The 16,336-nt window shown below is 38.1% G+C and overlaps 1 protein-coding gene across 1 annotated transcript in view; it reads left to right on the forward strand.

The window, feature by feature from the left end:
• The window catches only part of LOC150091336 (mitogen-activated protein kinase kinase kinase 4-like), a 350,375-nt gene that overhangs the window by 256,045 nt on the left and 77,994 nt on the right, over positions 1 to 16,336 (forward strand). Inside the window, exons 18-19 of the mRNA XM_090390030.1 lie at positions 4,985 to 5,155; positions 14,622 to 14,692. Of these exons, the coding sequence (XP_090246156.1) occupies positions 4,985 to 5,155; positions 14,622 to 14,692 (242 nt within the window). The remainder of the gene's footprint in view (positions 1 to 4,984; positions 5,156 to 14,621; positions 14,693 to 16,336) is intronic.

Below are 16,336 nucleotides of genomic sequence, written 5' to 3' on the forward strand. Positions count from 1 at the left end.
CTTTTTGATTAGACCAGGGTTCGAGCCCATGACCACCAAATACGCAGGGTGTGGAAAGGTCAGGTAATGACCACTGCATATCCCCGGAGCAATATGGCCTTAGTTGCTAATGCTCCTAAAACCCAAATAACAAACAACAACCACCTCCACCTCTCCTGCCTTGTCTGTCCTTCTTGTACACATTGTGCCACACCCCAAATTCAAATTCAGCATCACTTATATCTGAGTGAAGCCATGTCTCGACTTAGTATTAGTATTGGCCGTATGGTGCAAGAAAGCCTATGGCTTATGCTGCACCAGCCAAAAAAAAAAAAAAAATCCGAACAAAACAATGATAAAAACAAAAATTAAATAAATAAATAAATAATAATAATTAATAAATAAATAAAAATAATAAAATGAAATTAAAAATTAAATAAAAAGGAAATTAATCCTATCATCATATGCGCTTCCCTTACCCGAAAGTACTATCCAGATGACCTTTGAATTTCCCCAAACTGTCGGCCTCTACCACCCATGAAGGCAACTTATTCCAGTAATTTATAACTCGCTGGCTAAAATAAAACTTCCTGCAGTCCAATCTAAACATTTCCCCGCGTAACTTGAATTTATGTCCCCTAGTTCTAGCATCATTTATAATCTTGAAAATTTTGTCCTCATTCATTTTACTGATGCCTCTCAGAGCCTTAAACACCTCAATCAAATCTCCTCTAAGGTGTCTAGTTTCCAAACTCTGCAACCCACATATTCGAAGTCTTTCTTCATAAGGACGCCCTTTTGCCGATCTCACCAGGCGAGTTACCCTTCTTTGCACCCTTTCAAGAAGCTCGATGTCTTTCTTTAGGTGCGGTCTCCATACTTGAACACAGTATTCCAAGTGTGGTCTAACATAAGCCTTATATAATGGGATTATCACGTCCCTATCTCTACTTGCAAAAGTTCGATAGATCATCGATAGGACACCATGGGCCTTCCTTGCAACCTGTTTACAATGCTCAGAGAATTTCATGTCTGACCGTATCGTAACACCCAAGTCCCTTTCCTCCAGTACTGGGTTTAGTTGAACTCCACCAAGTGAATAAGTTATTTTGGGATTACTGTTTCCCAGGTGTAATACCTTACACTTTGTTGGATTAAAGCACAGCTGCCATTTTTCTGACCATTCTTGAAGTCTATCTAGGTCTCTCTGAAGAAGCTCAGCTTGACAGTGATCATTAACTACTCTACCAATTTTAACATCATCTGCAAATTTAGACATCACGCCCTCTATCCCTTCATCAATGTCGTTTATGAAAATTAAAAACAACAGTGGTCCTAATACTGATCCTTGGGGAACCCCACTTCTTACATCAACCCAATCTGAGGAATAGCCATTTATCACAACCCTCTGCCTCCTGCCCTGAAGCCATCCTTCTATCCATCTAAGGATTTTCCCAGTGATTCCAACCTGTTCCAGCTTATAAAGCAACCGCTCATGTGGGACTGAGTCAAAAGCTTTGCTGAAATCTAAATAAACAATGTCGAAATTATTCCCTAAATCCAGCTCGTGAGTGACCCTTTCGAAATAGCGAACCAGATTTGTTAAACATGATTTTCCCTTTACAAAACCATGCTGAGTATCCTTGAGAATTTCAATTCGATCCAAATGATCCTGAATTCCACCCTTGATCAATGCCTCCATGATTTTCCCTACTACTGAAGTCAGACTGACAGGTCGATAATTTCCCACTTCACTTTTAGAGCCACCCTTATGTATGGGAGATACATTTGCACTTTTCCAATCCAAGGGAATCTCCCCAGAGTCTAGTGATGCTCGCATAACCAGCCTCAGTGGTTCAATGCACTCGCTTGCCGCCTCTCTCAAGATTATAGGGTATATTCCATCAACTCCAGGAGCCTTACTAGTCTGTAGGCTTGAAAGTTTTTTCATTAAATAATCTTGCGAAATTTCAATATCATTAATTACATATTTTTTAACTTCGCTCCCACAATTTCCCATTGCCACAAAAGGCTTTTCATTTGTAAATATCGATGCAAAATAACTGTTGAGTTCATCTGCAACGGCAGCTGGTGTATTTATTACTATCCCCTTTCCCTTACGTAAAGGTCCGATCTGGTTTGTCCTGCTCTTCTTGGCATTTATATATGTGAAGAATTCTTTATCCCCCCTCTTTGCTCTGTTTGCTAGTGATTTCTCATAAACTGCCTTTGCCTGTCGAACCTTTTCTGTGGCTCTATTACACATCACCTTGTAGCTGTTATAGGCTTCAGTACTTTGTATTGCTCTGTAACGTTTCCATGCCACCTTTTTCTGCTCAAGTAATGTGGCAACTTCACTATTCATCCAACTTGGAACCCTTCTCGTGGAGTATTTTTTTAATGGTATATACGCATTCAAGGCATCTGTGATTAATGTTTTAAAAGCGTACCACAGTTCAATTGTATTCATTCTCTGCGCGATATGTACCCAGTTAATAGAGGCCATGTAGTACCTTAAGGCATCGTAATTTCCTTTTCTGAAATTAAAACCCATTCCTTTGCCTTTTACTTCTGCTACCTCTCTCGTCATCATCCACCGTAGAACTCCGTGGTCACTTCCTGCTACTGGTTCCTCTACTGTCAGCCCTGTTATGTCATCTGATTCATGTGTCATGATGAGGTCTAGGATATTCTTTTCTCTAGTACTTTCCCTGACATGTTGATACAAATAATAGTCATCTGGTTGATTTAAAAATTTTGTTCCCCATGTCGAGTTTCCTTCCCATTTACTCCAATCAATTAGAGGCAAATTGAAATCACCCATAATAAGGCATTGACGCTTACTTGCCCATTCCATTTGCATGTAGAGGCTTTTGTCATAGTCTTCACAATCACCTGGTCTGTAGATTACGCCTACTCGCATTGTACCTTTGTTTCCAACTATCTCACACCATACAGACTCTATACTAGCATGTGAAATGTCTGAATCTGGGAAAGCTATCGTCGCACTCAGGCTGCTTCTGATAAGAAGCATTACCCCACCACCCCTTCTATCTACTCTATCCTTCCTAAATACATTATACAAGCCGTACTGAAACTCATCATCCCCAATTTCCGGGTGGCACCACGTCTCCGTAAGCCCTATTATGTCCGCGTTACTTGTTTTAACCAGCAGTTCGAATTCGCTCATTTTATTGACGACACTTCTAACGTTACTGTATAAACAATTAAGATTTACTGTTCTTGTATATTTAACAACCCTAACACAACCCTTGAAGTTTTTTAGGCTCTCTTCCCTGATATTAGCTACCTGCTCACATGAAACGTCTTTGCCCCCAGAACATCTAGATAATACGTCCAGTTGGGGTAACAGATAAGAACTCTTAAGGTATGTGCAAGAGTTACATTTACCAATATTATCAGATAAACGCGTGTCAGTATTACCCACATCCCCCCTAACTAGCAGTTTCCCTGAGCCTTTAAGGTATCCTCAATAATACTGGCAAAAACTTTTGCACCACCTTTGTTTAAGTGTATCCCGTCTCTACAAAACAAATTCCTTCTACCTACAAGTGTGGGCCATGCTGATAGAAATTTACCCCCTAAAGCCTTGCAGATTCCTTCAAGTCTTGAGTTAATCCACAAGGCTCTTAACATATAATCCCTCCTATCGTGTCTGGGCAGAATTGCAGACACATAGACATTATGGCCTAGCTCGCGACATTTCCTCAGCATGGTCCTGTATTTTTCCAACAAATCGTCAGATCATGTACGTTTAATATCGTTTGTCCCCAGACTTTTCTTACAATGTCTGCATTCAGTGACTTAATCAGTATTTCAAATTCATCAAAATATTTACAAAGCTCCTAGCATTGGTGTACATGCAAGTATACAAGTCCTCTCTATGGCCGAATTGATTGACGAGGCTCTCAACATTCTCCTTCCTATCATGTCTTGACAGAATTGCAGACACTTTCAAATACAATCCTAACTTGCAACTTTTTGCAAACATTGTCCTGTACTTGTTAAATAAGTCCTCTGATTTATTCTTAATATCATTAGTGCTAACATGTACAACAATATCACCTTTTGTGCCCTTAAATACCAAGCTATAAAGAAAAATGAATCATTGATACTAATTGCCCAGAGTTCATTGTGCTGACAGAATCAAAGAGTTCATTTCATGTGCCTTTACTTTTGTACCACTCTTATATTGATCATTTAAGAATTACCCTATATGCAAGACAGCATAACAGTTAGGGTACTGGTGAATGCTTACATGCATCAAGGCAGTGAAGATGTTAAAAATGAATAATTTGCTATGTGCATTGGCAGAGATCATGTCAAAATTTTCTCAGGAAAAAGTACTCTAGACCTGTTTTAGAATATCAGGAATACTAAAGTGCTAAGTATGAATATTATCCACTTATAAGTAATAATCTCGTTAGCTTTATGCAGAATTTGTAGGTAACACGTGCCACTTTTTTCTGCATGCAGCGGCAATGTGTTAATTGTAGTTTTGGAAATTTGTATAGGTATATGTTTTAAACTGAAACCTATTGTTCTTATTTTTAAATTGCATGCATTTTTATTCCATTTTTTCCCTTATTAATTGTTGCCCTGTAAATAATAAAAACAATTAATTATTGTTTTTATTATTTGCAGATAATTATGTTTACTTTATAATTTTTGAATACTACAGTAATTATTTCAGTAATTATGTTACAGCAAAAAAATTAATTCATTTTTCTGTAAAAATAAATGAACAAATTAAAATGTTTAATTGCAACCTCTTGAACTAGAGGAAAGTAGTTACTTGTGTTAGAAAATAATATTGACATAAAAGAACACAAATGATATTTACTGTTTGGATAATTTTTACATTCATAATTCAGTTCATATATTTAATGTAAAAATGGAACTTAAATATTCTTATATATTATTTCTTACTATAAATATTAGCTTCCTAGAAGAAATCTTTTTACAGACTATTTTTGTTTTGCAGAGCTTCCTATATCTCGTGTGAGGAGGGCCATTCAAAGCCTTGAGGAAAAACAGCAAATTAAACTAAAGGAAAAAAATGTAATTGGAGAAGTCAGCTCTGTTATTCAACAGACTCCATTTCATATTAGTGCACGAAGAGTTACTTTTCCTTGGCAGAGAGGATTTAAAATAGGTATGTAATCCGTGTGTCTAGAAGTTCAGTATGAAATCTCTTTGTTCTCTAATGTGGATGGTCGGTCATCTTGTATCTAAGAAAACATAGGGTTATTCATTCATAAACATTAATGGTTCAGGAGCATACTCATATAAGATATGAGTGGTCAATTTTAAAACACATCATTGATGCTGGCAGCAGATTAAATGTATAATGTCTAAAATTAGTGTAGTGATGATTTTATATTTCTTAAATTGGTGATTTAAAATAGGTATGTAATCCGTGTGTCTAGAAGTTCAGTATGAAATCTCTTTGTTCTCTAATGTGGATGGTCGGTCATCTTGTATCTAAGAAAACATAGGGTTATTCATTCATAAACATTAATGGTTCAGGAGCATACTCATATAAGATATGAGTGGTCAGTTTTAAAACACATCATTGATGCTGGCAGCAGATTAAATGTATAATGTCTAAAATTAGTGTAGTGATGATTTTATATTTCTTAAATTGGTGATCCCCCCCCCCCAGATAAAAAAGTGAAGAATGAATTTTCTGTCATGTGGACAGTCTAATATCATTCTCAAACTATGGAAGTGTATTTTAAAAATAATTGCATTGTCACTGCTTCAAAATATGTGATTTACAGTTGTTACAGATGGCAGTAATCAAAGTGATCCCAAGATTTATCACATTGTAGTGACCTTTGCTTTAAATTTATAACACACACACACACAAATTAAATCAAAAGGAGCTTCGCTCCTCCTCAGAGCCATTGAGAGAGTACTGTTGATGCTACAGATACAGTATTGGTCATCTTATTCTAAACAACCTGGAAGCATATAAGATTCTTTTAAAAGACTGGCACTTGGTATAGATTATTCCCTAGTATGTCAGGCCTAAAAGAGGAGATTGAGCACTTGGTGGTAATAAGGGTGCTCTAGTCATCTGATTAATTTGTTGACATCACATAAAACATTATGGAAATCCTGTTGTCTCAAACTTGATACTACAACATGTTGGACAAGACAGTTGTAAATATGAATCTTATATTTTGCTTTTTGAAAAATTGAGAGTAGGAGTGTGTTATAGGCCTAATGGCTCTAATGAATACAACGAACAATTGTACAGAGAAATAGAATGGGCCAGTAAATCAGATTGTATTATAATGAGAGATTTTAACTTCCTAGATATTGATTGGAAACTTGTGGGTTGGTCACTCCCTACTAGCAAGGATTTTGTGAATTTATTGGATAATTGTTTTCTACAGCAGCATATTTGAGAGACAAACAGACTGAGTAATAGTCTTGTTCTGATTATCAGCAGTGATTGTTCATGCATTAAGAATCTGCAGATAAAAGAACAATTAGGTGGCAGTGATCACAGTGTCCTGATGTTGTTGTAGTAGTTGTGGCATGTGATGCAAAAAAAGCAAGTATATGAGCTTATGCTGCATCAGCCAAAAAAAAATTTACAAAACAATCCCCTTTAAATGTTTTTCCAGTTCCTCCTTAAATTTCTTTAATCTCTCAACTTCCACAATGACAGATGGAAGTTTGTTCCAGCAATTAACCACCCACTGGCTAAAGGCAAATTTCCGCACATCTATTCTACATCTGTCCTTCCTCAATTTCAATTTATGTCCCCTTAGGTTCGTAATCTGAACAAGTGGAAGAATCCCATCAGAATTCAGCGTGCTCAACCCATTCAAGGCCTTATACACCTCAATCAGATCACCTTGCAGGTGCCTAGTCTCCAGCTGCTGCAATTTGCAAAATTTAAGCCTCTCCTGGTAAGAGGATCCCTTCGTTCCCCTCAACAATCTTGTTGCCCTTCTCTGTACATTCTCAAGCAAATCTACATTCTTCCTAAAATGAGGCCTTCAGACCTGTACGCAGTACTCAAAGCGTGGCCTGACCATTGCCTTATACAGAGGGACAATCACCTCCTTTTCCCTGCTAGCAAATTCTTGTATATCATTGATAACATCCCAGGACCTGCCCTTGGCAACCTGTCTGCATTGTTCAGAAAAGTTCATATCTGACTGCACAATTACTCCCAGGTCTTTTTCATTTAAGTAGCCACAAGTGTAGTAGCACACAGTTGGTACGTTTCTCTGGGGTTACTTCTACCCATATGCAGTACTTTGCATTTTTCAATGTTAAACTTCAGTTGCCACTTCTCAGCCCATCTGCCCAAATTTTCAAGATCCTATTGCATAACTACTGCATATTCCCGGAGCAATATGGCCTAATGCTCCTAAAAAAAAACAAAAATAACAAGTCTCATTAGTTCAGTTGACAACCATTTAGGCCTAAACCTTGAACAATATTTCTTAATAGGTATGAAATGTTTAGTAGCTTCCACTATTAATTCCTTGAATGCTTCCCACTTAGAATTTACTGTTGGTAACATCATCAGTTGGTCCCACTGTACAGAATTTAAAAACTGTCTGAGATCACTGTAGTCACCTTTACGGAAGAAAAACCTCTTCCTTTACCCCTGATGGTAATTAGATCTTTAAGTAAATCCCACATCAGTACACTGTGATCACCACACCTAATGGTTCCTTTATCTGAAAATTCTTAATACATGAATGATCACTGCTGATAACCAGATCAAGAGTATTATCCTCTCTGGTTGCCTCTTGAACATGCTGCTGCAGAAAACAATCATCCAATAAATCCAGAAAAGTTTTAGTAGTGTGTGAGTGACAACCCATAAGTTCTAGTCTATATCTGGTGAGTTAAAATCCCCCATTATAAGACATTCTGATTTACTAGCCCACTCTATTTCTCTATACAATTGTTCATTGTACTCATTCGAGTCATTAGGCCTATAACACACTCCTACTCTTATTTTTGCTTTTGCAGTGCTTATATCACACCAAACTGATTCAACAGTGCACTGTTCATCTATATCAGCTGGATGCACTTCTTTTGATTTTGTTTTTCTTAATTAACAGCATAACACTTCCTCCTTTTCTATCCTGTCTATCCTTTCTGTACACATTGTACTCCCCAAATTTCAATTCTGCATTCCTAATATCTGTGTTACACCGTGTCTCTGCTATCTGAACAAAATCCGCCTTTGATGTCTTGACCAACATTTCAAATTCATTATTACTATACTTCTAGCATTGGTATACATGGAAATATACATTACCTATTCTTATTATTAGTTACCCTAACACATCCCATATACCCACCTGTTTCACGATGACTGCCATCAGTCCCTGAAACCCCCAACACCCCTCGCTCCAGGCTGCTGCTTATTCTAATAGAAGTAGTGCAAGAGTCACCTACTACACCTCTGCCCGTGGCTACTTGTAGTATGTGAATCCCTCCCCCCAAGCTAGCAGTTTTCTGACCCGCCTAACACTGCCTCGATAGCATCGGTAAATATTCTTGCACCCTTTCTATTTAAGTGTATCCCAAATATCAAATTTATTTACTATACTTCTAGCATTAGTGTGCATGCATGTGTTCTTATTCTTAGTTATCCTAACACAGACCATGTATTTATTTGTTCTGTGATGACTCCCACCAATCCCTGATAACTCCAGCACCCACCCCTCCAATCTGATAGAAGCAATGAAGAATCACTTGCACTTCTGCCTGTGGCTACTGTTATTCTTTTAGTCTGTGAATCCCACCAAAATTAGCAATTTTCTGACCCACCTAACACTGCCTCGATAGCATCAGAAAATATTCTTGTACCCTTTCTATTTAAGTATATCCCATCCCTCTAGAAGCAGTCTCTCTCCTGTTAACAAGCACAGACCAGGCCGAAAAAAATTCTACCCCTTGAGCCTTGCACATTTCCTGCAGAGCTGAATTGATTGACAAAACTCCTATCGTGTCTGGGCAGAATTGCAGACACTTTCAAATTCAACCCTAATTCACGGCTTTTTTTCAACAGTGACCTGTACTTGTTAAGTAATTCTGCTGGTCTCCTACTCTTAATATCATTAGTGCCAATGTGTACCACAATATCATCTTTTGTTCCCTTAAAAGATGATATCTGCTCTACAATGTCATCAACCTTTGCCGCTGGCAGACCTACTCTGGTCCTGTTCCACCTATCCTTTTTGCACAATATGTTCCCCGTTTCCCTGACAATAGATTCATTGACAACAACTAGTTCCTGTGGGACCAGCACATTCTGCCTTGGGGGTTGCCACTGCGTTGCATGATGTTCAAGTGCAAGCTCTGGCATTGATGTGGGCAGATGCCATGCCCACATCAGCGCCAGAGGGACAGGGAGGATGCCCTCAAGGGATTTAAATTGAGGGGCTTTATGGACTTCTCAATTTAAATCCTTTGAGGGCATCCTCCCTGTCCTTCAAGCTCTCATGTAGGCCCATAGCAACGCTGAGTTGACGCCTAATTTCTAGACACTCTCTGCACCTACTACACACAAAGACATCCTCCTTGGCTAGATCATGTTCCATTCCAGAGAGGTTGGCAAACATTTCATGTTGCACATTTTTTTAGGCTGTGATGTGTTGGAGAACCACCCCACTCAGTTCTCCCCCCGAGTAACAGCATTCCTGCCACTTTGTGCCCATTGCTTTTCTGCTCTAGTCTGGGGCATGATATTTTAAATTAATAAGGTCAATAAATTTAAATAAGTAATTGTCAATACTACACTATCTAATAGAATCCTAAATTCAGAGGTGCCTCCGTAGCCAGGTGGGAAGCAGCAGCAGTGCGTAGCACACGCTTCTTGATTAGACCGGGGTTCGAGCCCGTCACCACCAAATATGGAGGATGCGGAAAGGTTAGGGAATGACCACTGCATATCTCGGAGCAATATGGCCTTAGTTGCTAATGCTCCTAAAAACCAAATAACAAACAACAACAACAAACCTAAATTCAGAGATGTGAATTATGCTATATAATTTTACGTTAGAGCTACCTAGTTACCACAATCAAAAATTTGAATTCCCTACCACTCTATACAAAAACAATGGCTGCAAGATTTGAACGAAACAACGGTTTTACGTATATTAAGTAGTAATCTACAAAAACTGTTATCTAAAATACAAATAACCAGCATATCTAGAACTATATGGCTACTTAAATTAAAAAAGTTCAATATAAAATAACAATTAGGTAAATAAAATGGCAAACACTCAGATGTAATTACCATCATTGATAAAGGGAAAGGTTTTTGCTTTCGTAAAGGTGACTATGATGGTTTGAGACTGTTTTTAATTTCTATACAGTGGCACCAACTTATGATGTTACCAACAGCAAATTCTAAATGTGAAGAATTTAAAGAATTAAATGTTTCCCATTTAATTCTTTAAGGAATATTGTTCAAGGTTTAGGTCTGAATGGATGTCAGATGAACTAATGAGATTTGTGGCAGAGAATAAAAATGCATGGGATTAATATAAATGATCAGGTGGGATCTTTACTTATGTAAACTCTAGAAGGAAGTGGAGGAATCAGATTTGTCCAATTGATATCAGTGGTTCGACTGTTGATGATCCTGCTCAGATAGCTGACAATCTGAATGAGTATTTTGCATCTACATTCACACATCAGGAATTCTGAAAGGAAGAGGAGGATATTAGTTTACTAAACTCTAACAGGGAGCTAAATGATTTTGTAATAACTGAGAGCAAAGTGGAGGAGAAATTGTTGAAGTTAAACATAAAACAGACACCAGGGGTGGATGGAATCTATCCAGTTATATTGAAGGAGGCAGCGAAGGAAGTAAGCAAACCCTTAGTGATAATTATGAGAGCTTCCATGGACTCGGGGGAGGTCCCCATGGGCTGGAGATATGCAAATGTTATCCCAAATCATAGAGGAGGATCAAATGGGGATGTTAGTAATTACAGTCCAGTTAGTTCAACTTTTGTTCCAGGGAAATTAATCGAGACACTGGTTAAAGAAGTGCTGTGAAATAATCTAGACAAGATTGGAGTTATAGTTCAGACACAGCATGGATTTGTTAAGGGTAATCTTGACTGACCAGTTTGATTGGATATTATTATGTGGTCACAAAGGTACTGGATGCAAAAAATAATTTTGATATCCTATACTTGGATTTTAGGAAAGCTTTTAGCATTAGCATTAGTAGAGGCATATGATGCAAGAAAGCAAGCTTATGCAGCATCAGCCAAAAAAAAAACAAAAAACTTCCACTTCACCCTTCCGTTCATTCAAAATACCTGTCCAGCTGAGCCTTAAATTTATTTTGGCTATCAACTTCCACGACAAGGGATGGAAGTCTGTTCCACCAACCAACTACTGGCTGGCTAAAGGCAAATTTCCGCGCATCTATCCTACATCTGTCTTTCCTCAATTTGAATTTATGCCCTCTCAGGTGATTATTCAGGTGAGCAAGAGGAAGAATCTCATCAGCATTGAGCATGCTCAAACTATTCAAGGCTTTATACACCTCTATCAGATGACTTCGCCGGTGCCTAGTCTCCAGACACTGTAATTTGCAAAATTTAAGCCTTTCTTCGTAAGAGCAACCCTTTGTTCCATTCACTAATCTTGTTGCCCTTCTCTGTACTCATTCCAGCAGCTCTACATCCTTGAAATGAGGCCTCCAGACCTGTATACAGTACTCAAGGTGTGGCCTGACCATAGCCTTATACAAGGGAATAATCACCTCCTTATCCCTGCTAGAAAAATTCCTGTATATCATTGACAAGACACCATGAGCTACTCTTGCAGCTCGTCTGCACTGCTCAGAGAACTTCATATCTGCCTGCACAATTACCCCCCCCCAGGTCCTTTTCATTCTCTACCACTGTCAGTGTAGTACCACAGTTTATACGTTGCTCTGGGGTTGCTGTTTCCCATATGTAGTACTTTACATTTGTCAATGTTAAACTTCCTTTGCCACCCCTCAGCCCATCTGCTCAACCTTTCCAGATCCTGTTGCAACAACATAGCATCAGTAGTGTCCTTAACAACCCTGCCAACCTTTGTATCATCTGCAAATCTGGACATTAAGCTTGATATACCATCATCAATATTATTTATAAATACAGAAAACAATAACAGACCCAACACTGAACCCTGGGGGACTCCACTAATAACATTAGTCCACGATGAGCAGTGTCCATTGATTACCACTCTGTCTTCTCTCTCCCTTAACCACCCCTTTATCCATAGTAGCAATTTGCCTCCAATGCCACACTGCTCCAATTTGTGCAGCAGTCTTCCATGTGGAACAGTATCAAAAGCCTTTCTAAGATCCAAGTATATAATATCAAAGTTATTCCCTGCATCCAGCTCTTTTGTGACTGCATCATAGTATCCAATCAAATTGGTCAGGCAAGACTTCCCATTAACAAAACCATGCTGTGTCTGAGCTATAACTGAGGTCTTGTGTAGATTTTCCTGCAGTGCTTCTTTAACCAGTGCCTCCATTAATTTTCCTGGAACAGAAGTTCAATTCACAGGTCTATAATTACTTGTGTCAGCCGTTGATCCTCCTTTGTGAATTGGGGTCACATTTGCACACTTCAGTCTACGGGTCCCTCCCCTGAGTCCAAGAAATCTCTCATAATTATGGCTAAGGGTTTGCTTACTTCCTTTGCTGCCTCCTTTAATATAACTGGATAGATCCCATCCACCCCAGGTGCCTTTCTTGTGTTTATCTTCAATAATTTCTCCTCCTCTTTACTCTCAGTTATTACAAGATTATCTAGCTTACTGCCAGAGTTTAATACACCTCTGGCATTCCTCTCGCTGAATAACTCCTCATGTGTGAATGTCGATGCAAAATATTCATTTAGTTTGTTAGCTACCTGACTAGGATCAACAGTTGAACCATCGATGTCAAGTGGACCAATCTGATTCATCCTCTTCCTTCTAGAGTTTACATAAGTAAAGAACTCTTTGCTGTTTTTCTTTGCATCCTTTGCCAAAGATTTCTCACAATCTGCCTTTGTCTGCTTAACCTCCTTTGTGACTTGGTTACAGACCAGCTTATATCTATCATAGGCTTCTGTGTCATGTGTTAATTTATATGTATCCCATGCATTTTCTTCTCTGCCATGTGTCTCATTAGTTCATCTAACATCCATTTAGGCCTAAACCTTGAACAATATTTCTTAGTTGGTATGTAAAGCCTAGTAGCTTCCAAGATAAGTTCTTTGAATGCTTCCCATTTTGAATTTATCATCAGTTGGTCCCACTGTATAGAATTTAAATACTTTCTCAGACCATCGTAGTCGCCTTTACAAAGTAATAACCCTTCCCTTTACCACTTTTGTAGTTACGTCTTTGAGTAAATCGCACTTTATATAACAATATAAAGGAACCACCTAATGGTTCCTTTATATTGTTATTGATGTTATTGATATGCTTTTGATATTATTGCACAAGGAAGACTACTGTACAAATTGGGGCAGTATGACATTAAGGGCAAATTGCTACAGTGGATAAAGTGATGGTTGAGTGGGAGACAGAGTGGTAATCAGTGGACACTGCTCTTCATGGACTGTTGTTATTAGTGGAGTCCCCCAGATTTTGGTGCTGGGCTCATTATTGTTTTGTGTATTTATCAATGATATCGATGAATGTATATCAGGCTTAGTATCCAATTTTGAAGATGATACAAAGTGTGCATGGGTTGTTAATGACAATAAAGACTTTATACTGTATAGTGGTCACAACTGATGTTTAACATTGATAAATGTAAAGTACTGCATATGGGAAGCAGAAACCACAGAGTAACATGTCAACTGTTTGGTACTATACTGGGTGATAGAGAATGAAAATGACATGGGGGTAATTGTGCAGTCAGATATGAAGTCTTTTAAGCAGTGCAGACAGTCTGCAAGAGTAGCTCATGGTGTTTTGTCAATGATATATAGGAATTTTTCTAGCACGGATAAGGAGGTGATTTTTCCTTGAATACTGTATACAGGTATGGAGGCCTTAATTTAGGAAGGCTGTAAAGCTGCTGGAACAAGTACAGACAAGGTCCACGAGATTGGTAAATTATACAAAGTACTGCTCTTACGTTCTGTAAATAGCAGTGTCTGGAGGCTAGGCACCTGTGAGGTGATTTGATTGAGGTTTATAAGCCCTTGAATGGTTTGAGCAAGCTCAATGCTAGTGGGACTCTTCTTCTTGCCCAGATTAATCACCTGAAGGGACATAAATTCAAATTGAGGAAAGACAGTTGTAGAATAGATGTGCCTTAATTTGCCTTTGGTGGTTGATTGCTGGAACAAACTTCCATCAGTCGTTGTAGAAGTTGATAACTTAAATAAATTGAAAGCAGAACCAGACAAACAATTGGATGGAATGGATGGATGAAATGGGAAGGGTTTTTTTTTTTTCCTTCCTGATCATGGATATGCTTGCTTTCCTGCATCATATGTCTCTACTAATGCTAAAATAAATAAATAAACAAGGCTGCATGTAATTTTTCACCAAAATTACCAGAGATTTTCCTTTATTCTTGTTCTTTAAATAATGATCTGTTTTATCTGTATCTTTAGGTGAGGGTCGATTTGGAAAGGTGTATACTGCTGTAAATAACCTAACTGGAGAGCTAATTGCAATGAAAGAGGTAGGTTTCATGACAATTAAAGATTGTGTACAGTTTAAATGTTGCAGTCATGAATTACAAAATAAGCTTTTGAGTATTAAATTTTTTGTATGGACTTATTGGAATCATACGGGTCACAGATGGTTTTTCTACTTGTAGAGCTGTTGTCCTGGGCATGCAGTAGTGCATTTGTGGCTTTCCATCTAAAATCCTTTTCCAAACTGTCACTTGTGAACATCCTTTGGAATTATGAAATTCAGAGATAAGGGGGAAAATAGGTTAGGGATAAAATATTACCCATTTTCAACTTGAAGGAATTTGGGAGGACTAGAAGAATAGCCAAACCACTCTTTTTTTTCTTCTTTTTTTTTTTTTTTTTTTTTTTTTTTGTCTCATACACAATTAAGTGTATAAAAGGTTTATTAGATTAAAATGGATGACCAGGAATGCAATCTGCAGAAGAACTCTCAGAAAGTTTCCATAGATATATAGTTAGAAAAATATTTCGTGCTGTGAAACAGTTAACTTTTTTCCATAGTGCATACCTAACCACTGTCTCAGACTTAGAAAACTTAAGACATAAGACCATAATAAGTTATACCTAATTAACTTTTCTGGGTGATATTCACTTCTCTAAAGTTTGCCCAAATTTAACTGAAACTCTGGTAAACAACATTCCATTTAAATTCTGCAGTTTTTTCAGTTAGACCTCATCAACAAAATTTCAATATTTGGTTATATGTGGCTTGTTTCAACATTTGAAATAAGCCTTACTGCAGAGATTCACAAGGTTTGGATTCCGTGCAAGAAACACAAGTGGATAGTGCTGCTGTTTTGATACCCTGCGGAAAAGGCCTGGTTTTTATTCCCATTACCTGTTGAAGTTCAGGCTATTCATATTAGAATAGAAGAAATTTATTGCCCCCTCCCCCTCCCATGGCTGAATTATTTGATTTTTTTTTGGTTGCATGGTTTCCTGAAAACTCTGGTTTTCATCCTATAAAACAAACAAACTACAGAATACTCACAATTTACAGATGACATACAATGACTTGTGGTCTTTGTTTCCTTGGCACAAATGTAAACAATCCACCTCAACCAAATATGGATGTTGATGGTGATAGAATAAACTCACTGTTGTTCTCTAGTGAAGATAAGATAAAACACACCAGCCCGACAGTCACTTATCTGGCTCTGGTACAAGAATTATAATTAATAAACATTGGATAATATGCAGTAAAATAAATCAAAATAACTACCAAGGATCTATTATGTGCAATAACATTTTACATTTATTTCCAGTTTATCACAGTTAATTGAATTACAATGTATTCAGTATTTAAAAGTAATAAAACCATTGAAGAAAAGTTTTAGAATGTGGGTCATTTTATAAATCACATGGAATACCCCTCTATGTGGGCACCTGTACGTGGTGAGGGGACCTCCCAGTGACGCTGCTGGACTTCCAGACTAGCATCACTGGGATCTAATGCCCATACCTTGGTTCCAGGGTTACATCTTTGGAATCCGGCGTGTGCAGCCGTGTGCCGCGATCCATGGATTTCGGAAAGGGGGATCCTGGTGGTTGAGGGGCCCAGCCTTAATACACCACTTTGGCCTCTGCTTCGACAAGACGGGAGGTCCCGGACCGGTCTGACTGGGATC

The sequence above is a fragment of the Mastigoproctus giganteus genome, chromosome 1 (genome assembly GCF_048544385.1).
Source record: "Mastigoproctus giganteus isolate SK-2022 chromosome 1, ASM4854438v1, whole genome shotgun sequence".
Lineage (NCBI taxonomy): Eukaryota > Metazoa > Arthropoda > Arachnida > Uropygi > Thelyphonidae > Mastigoproctus > Mastigoproctus giganteus.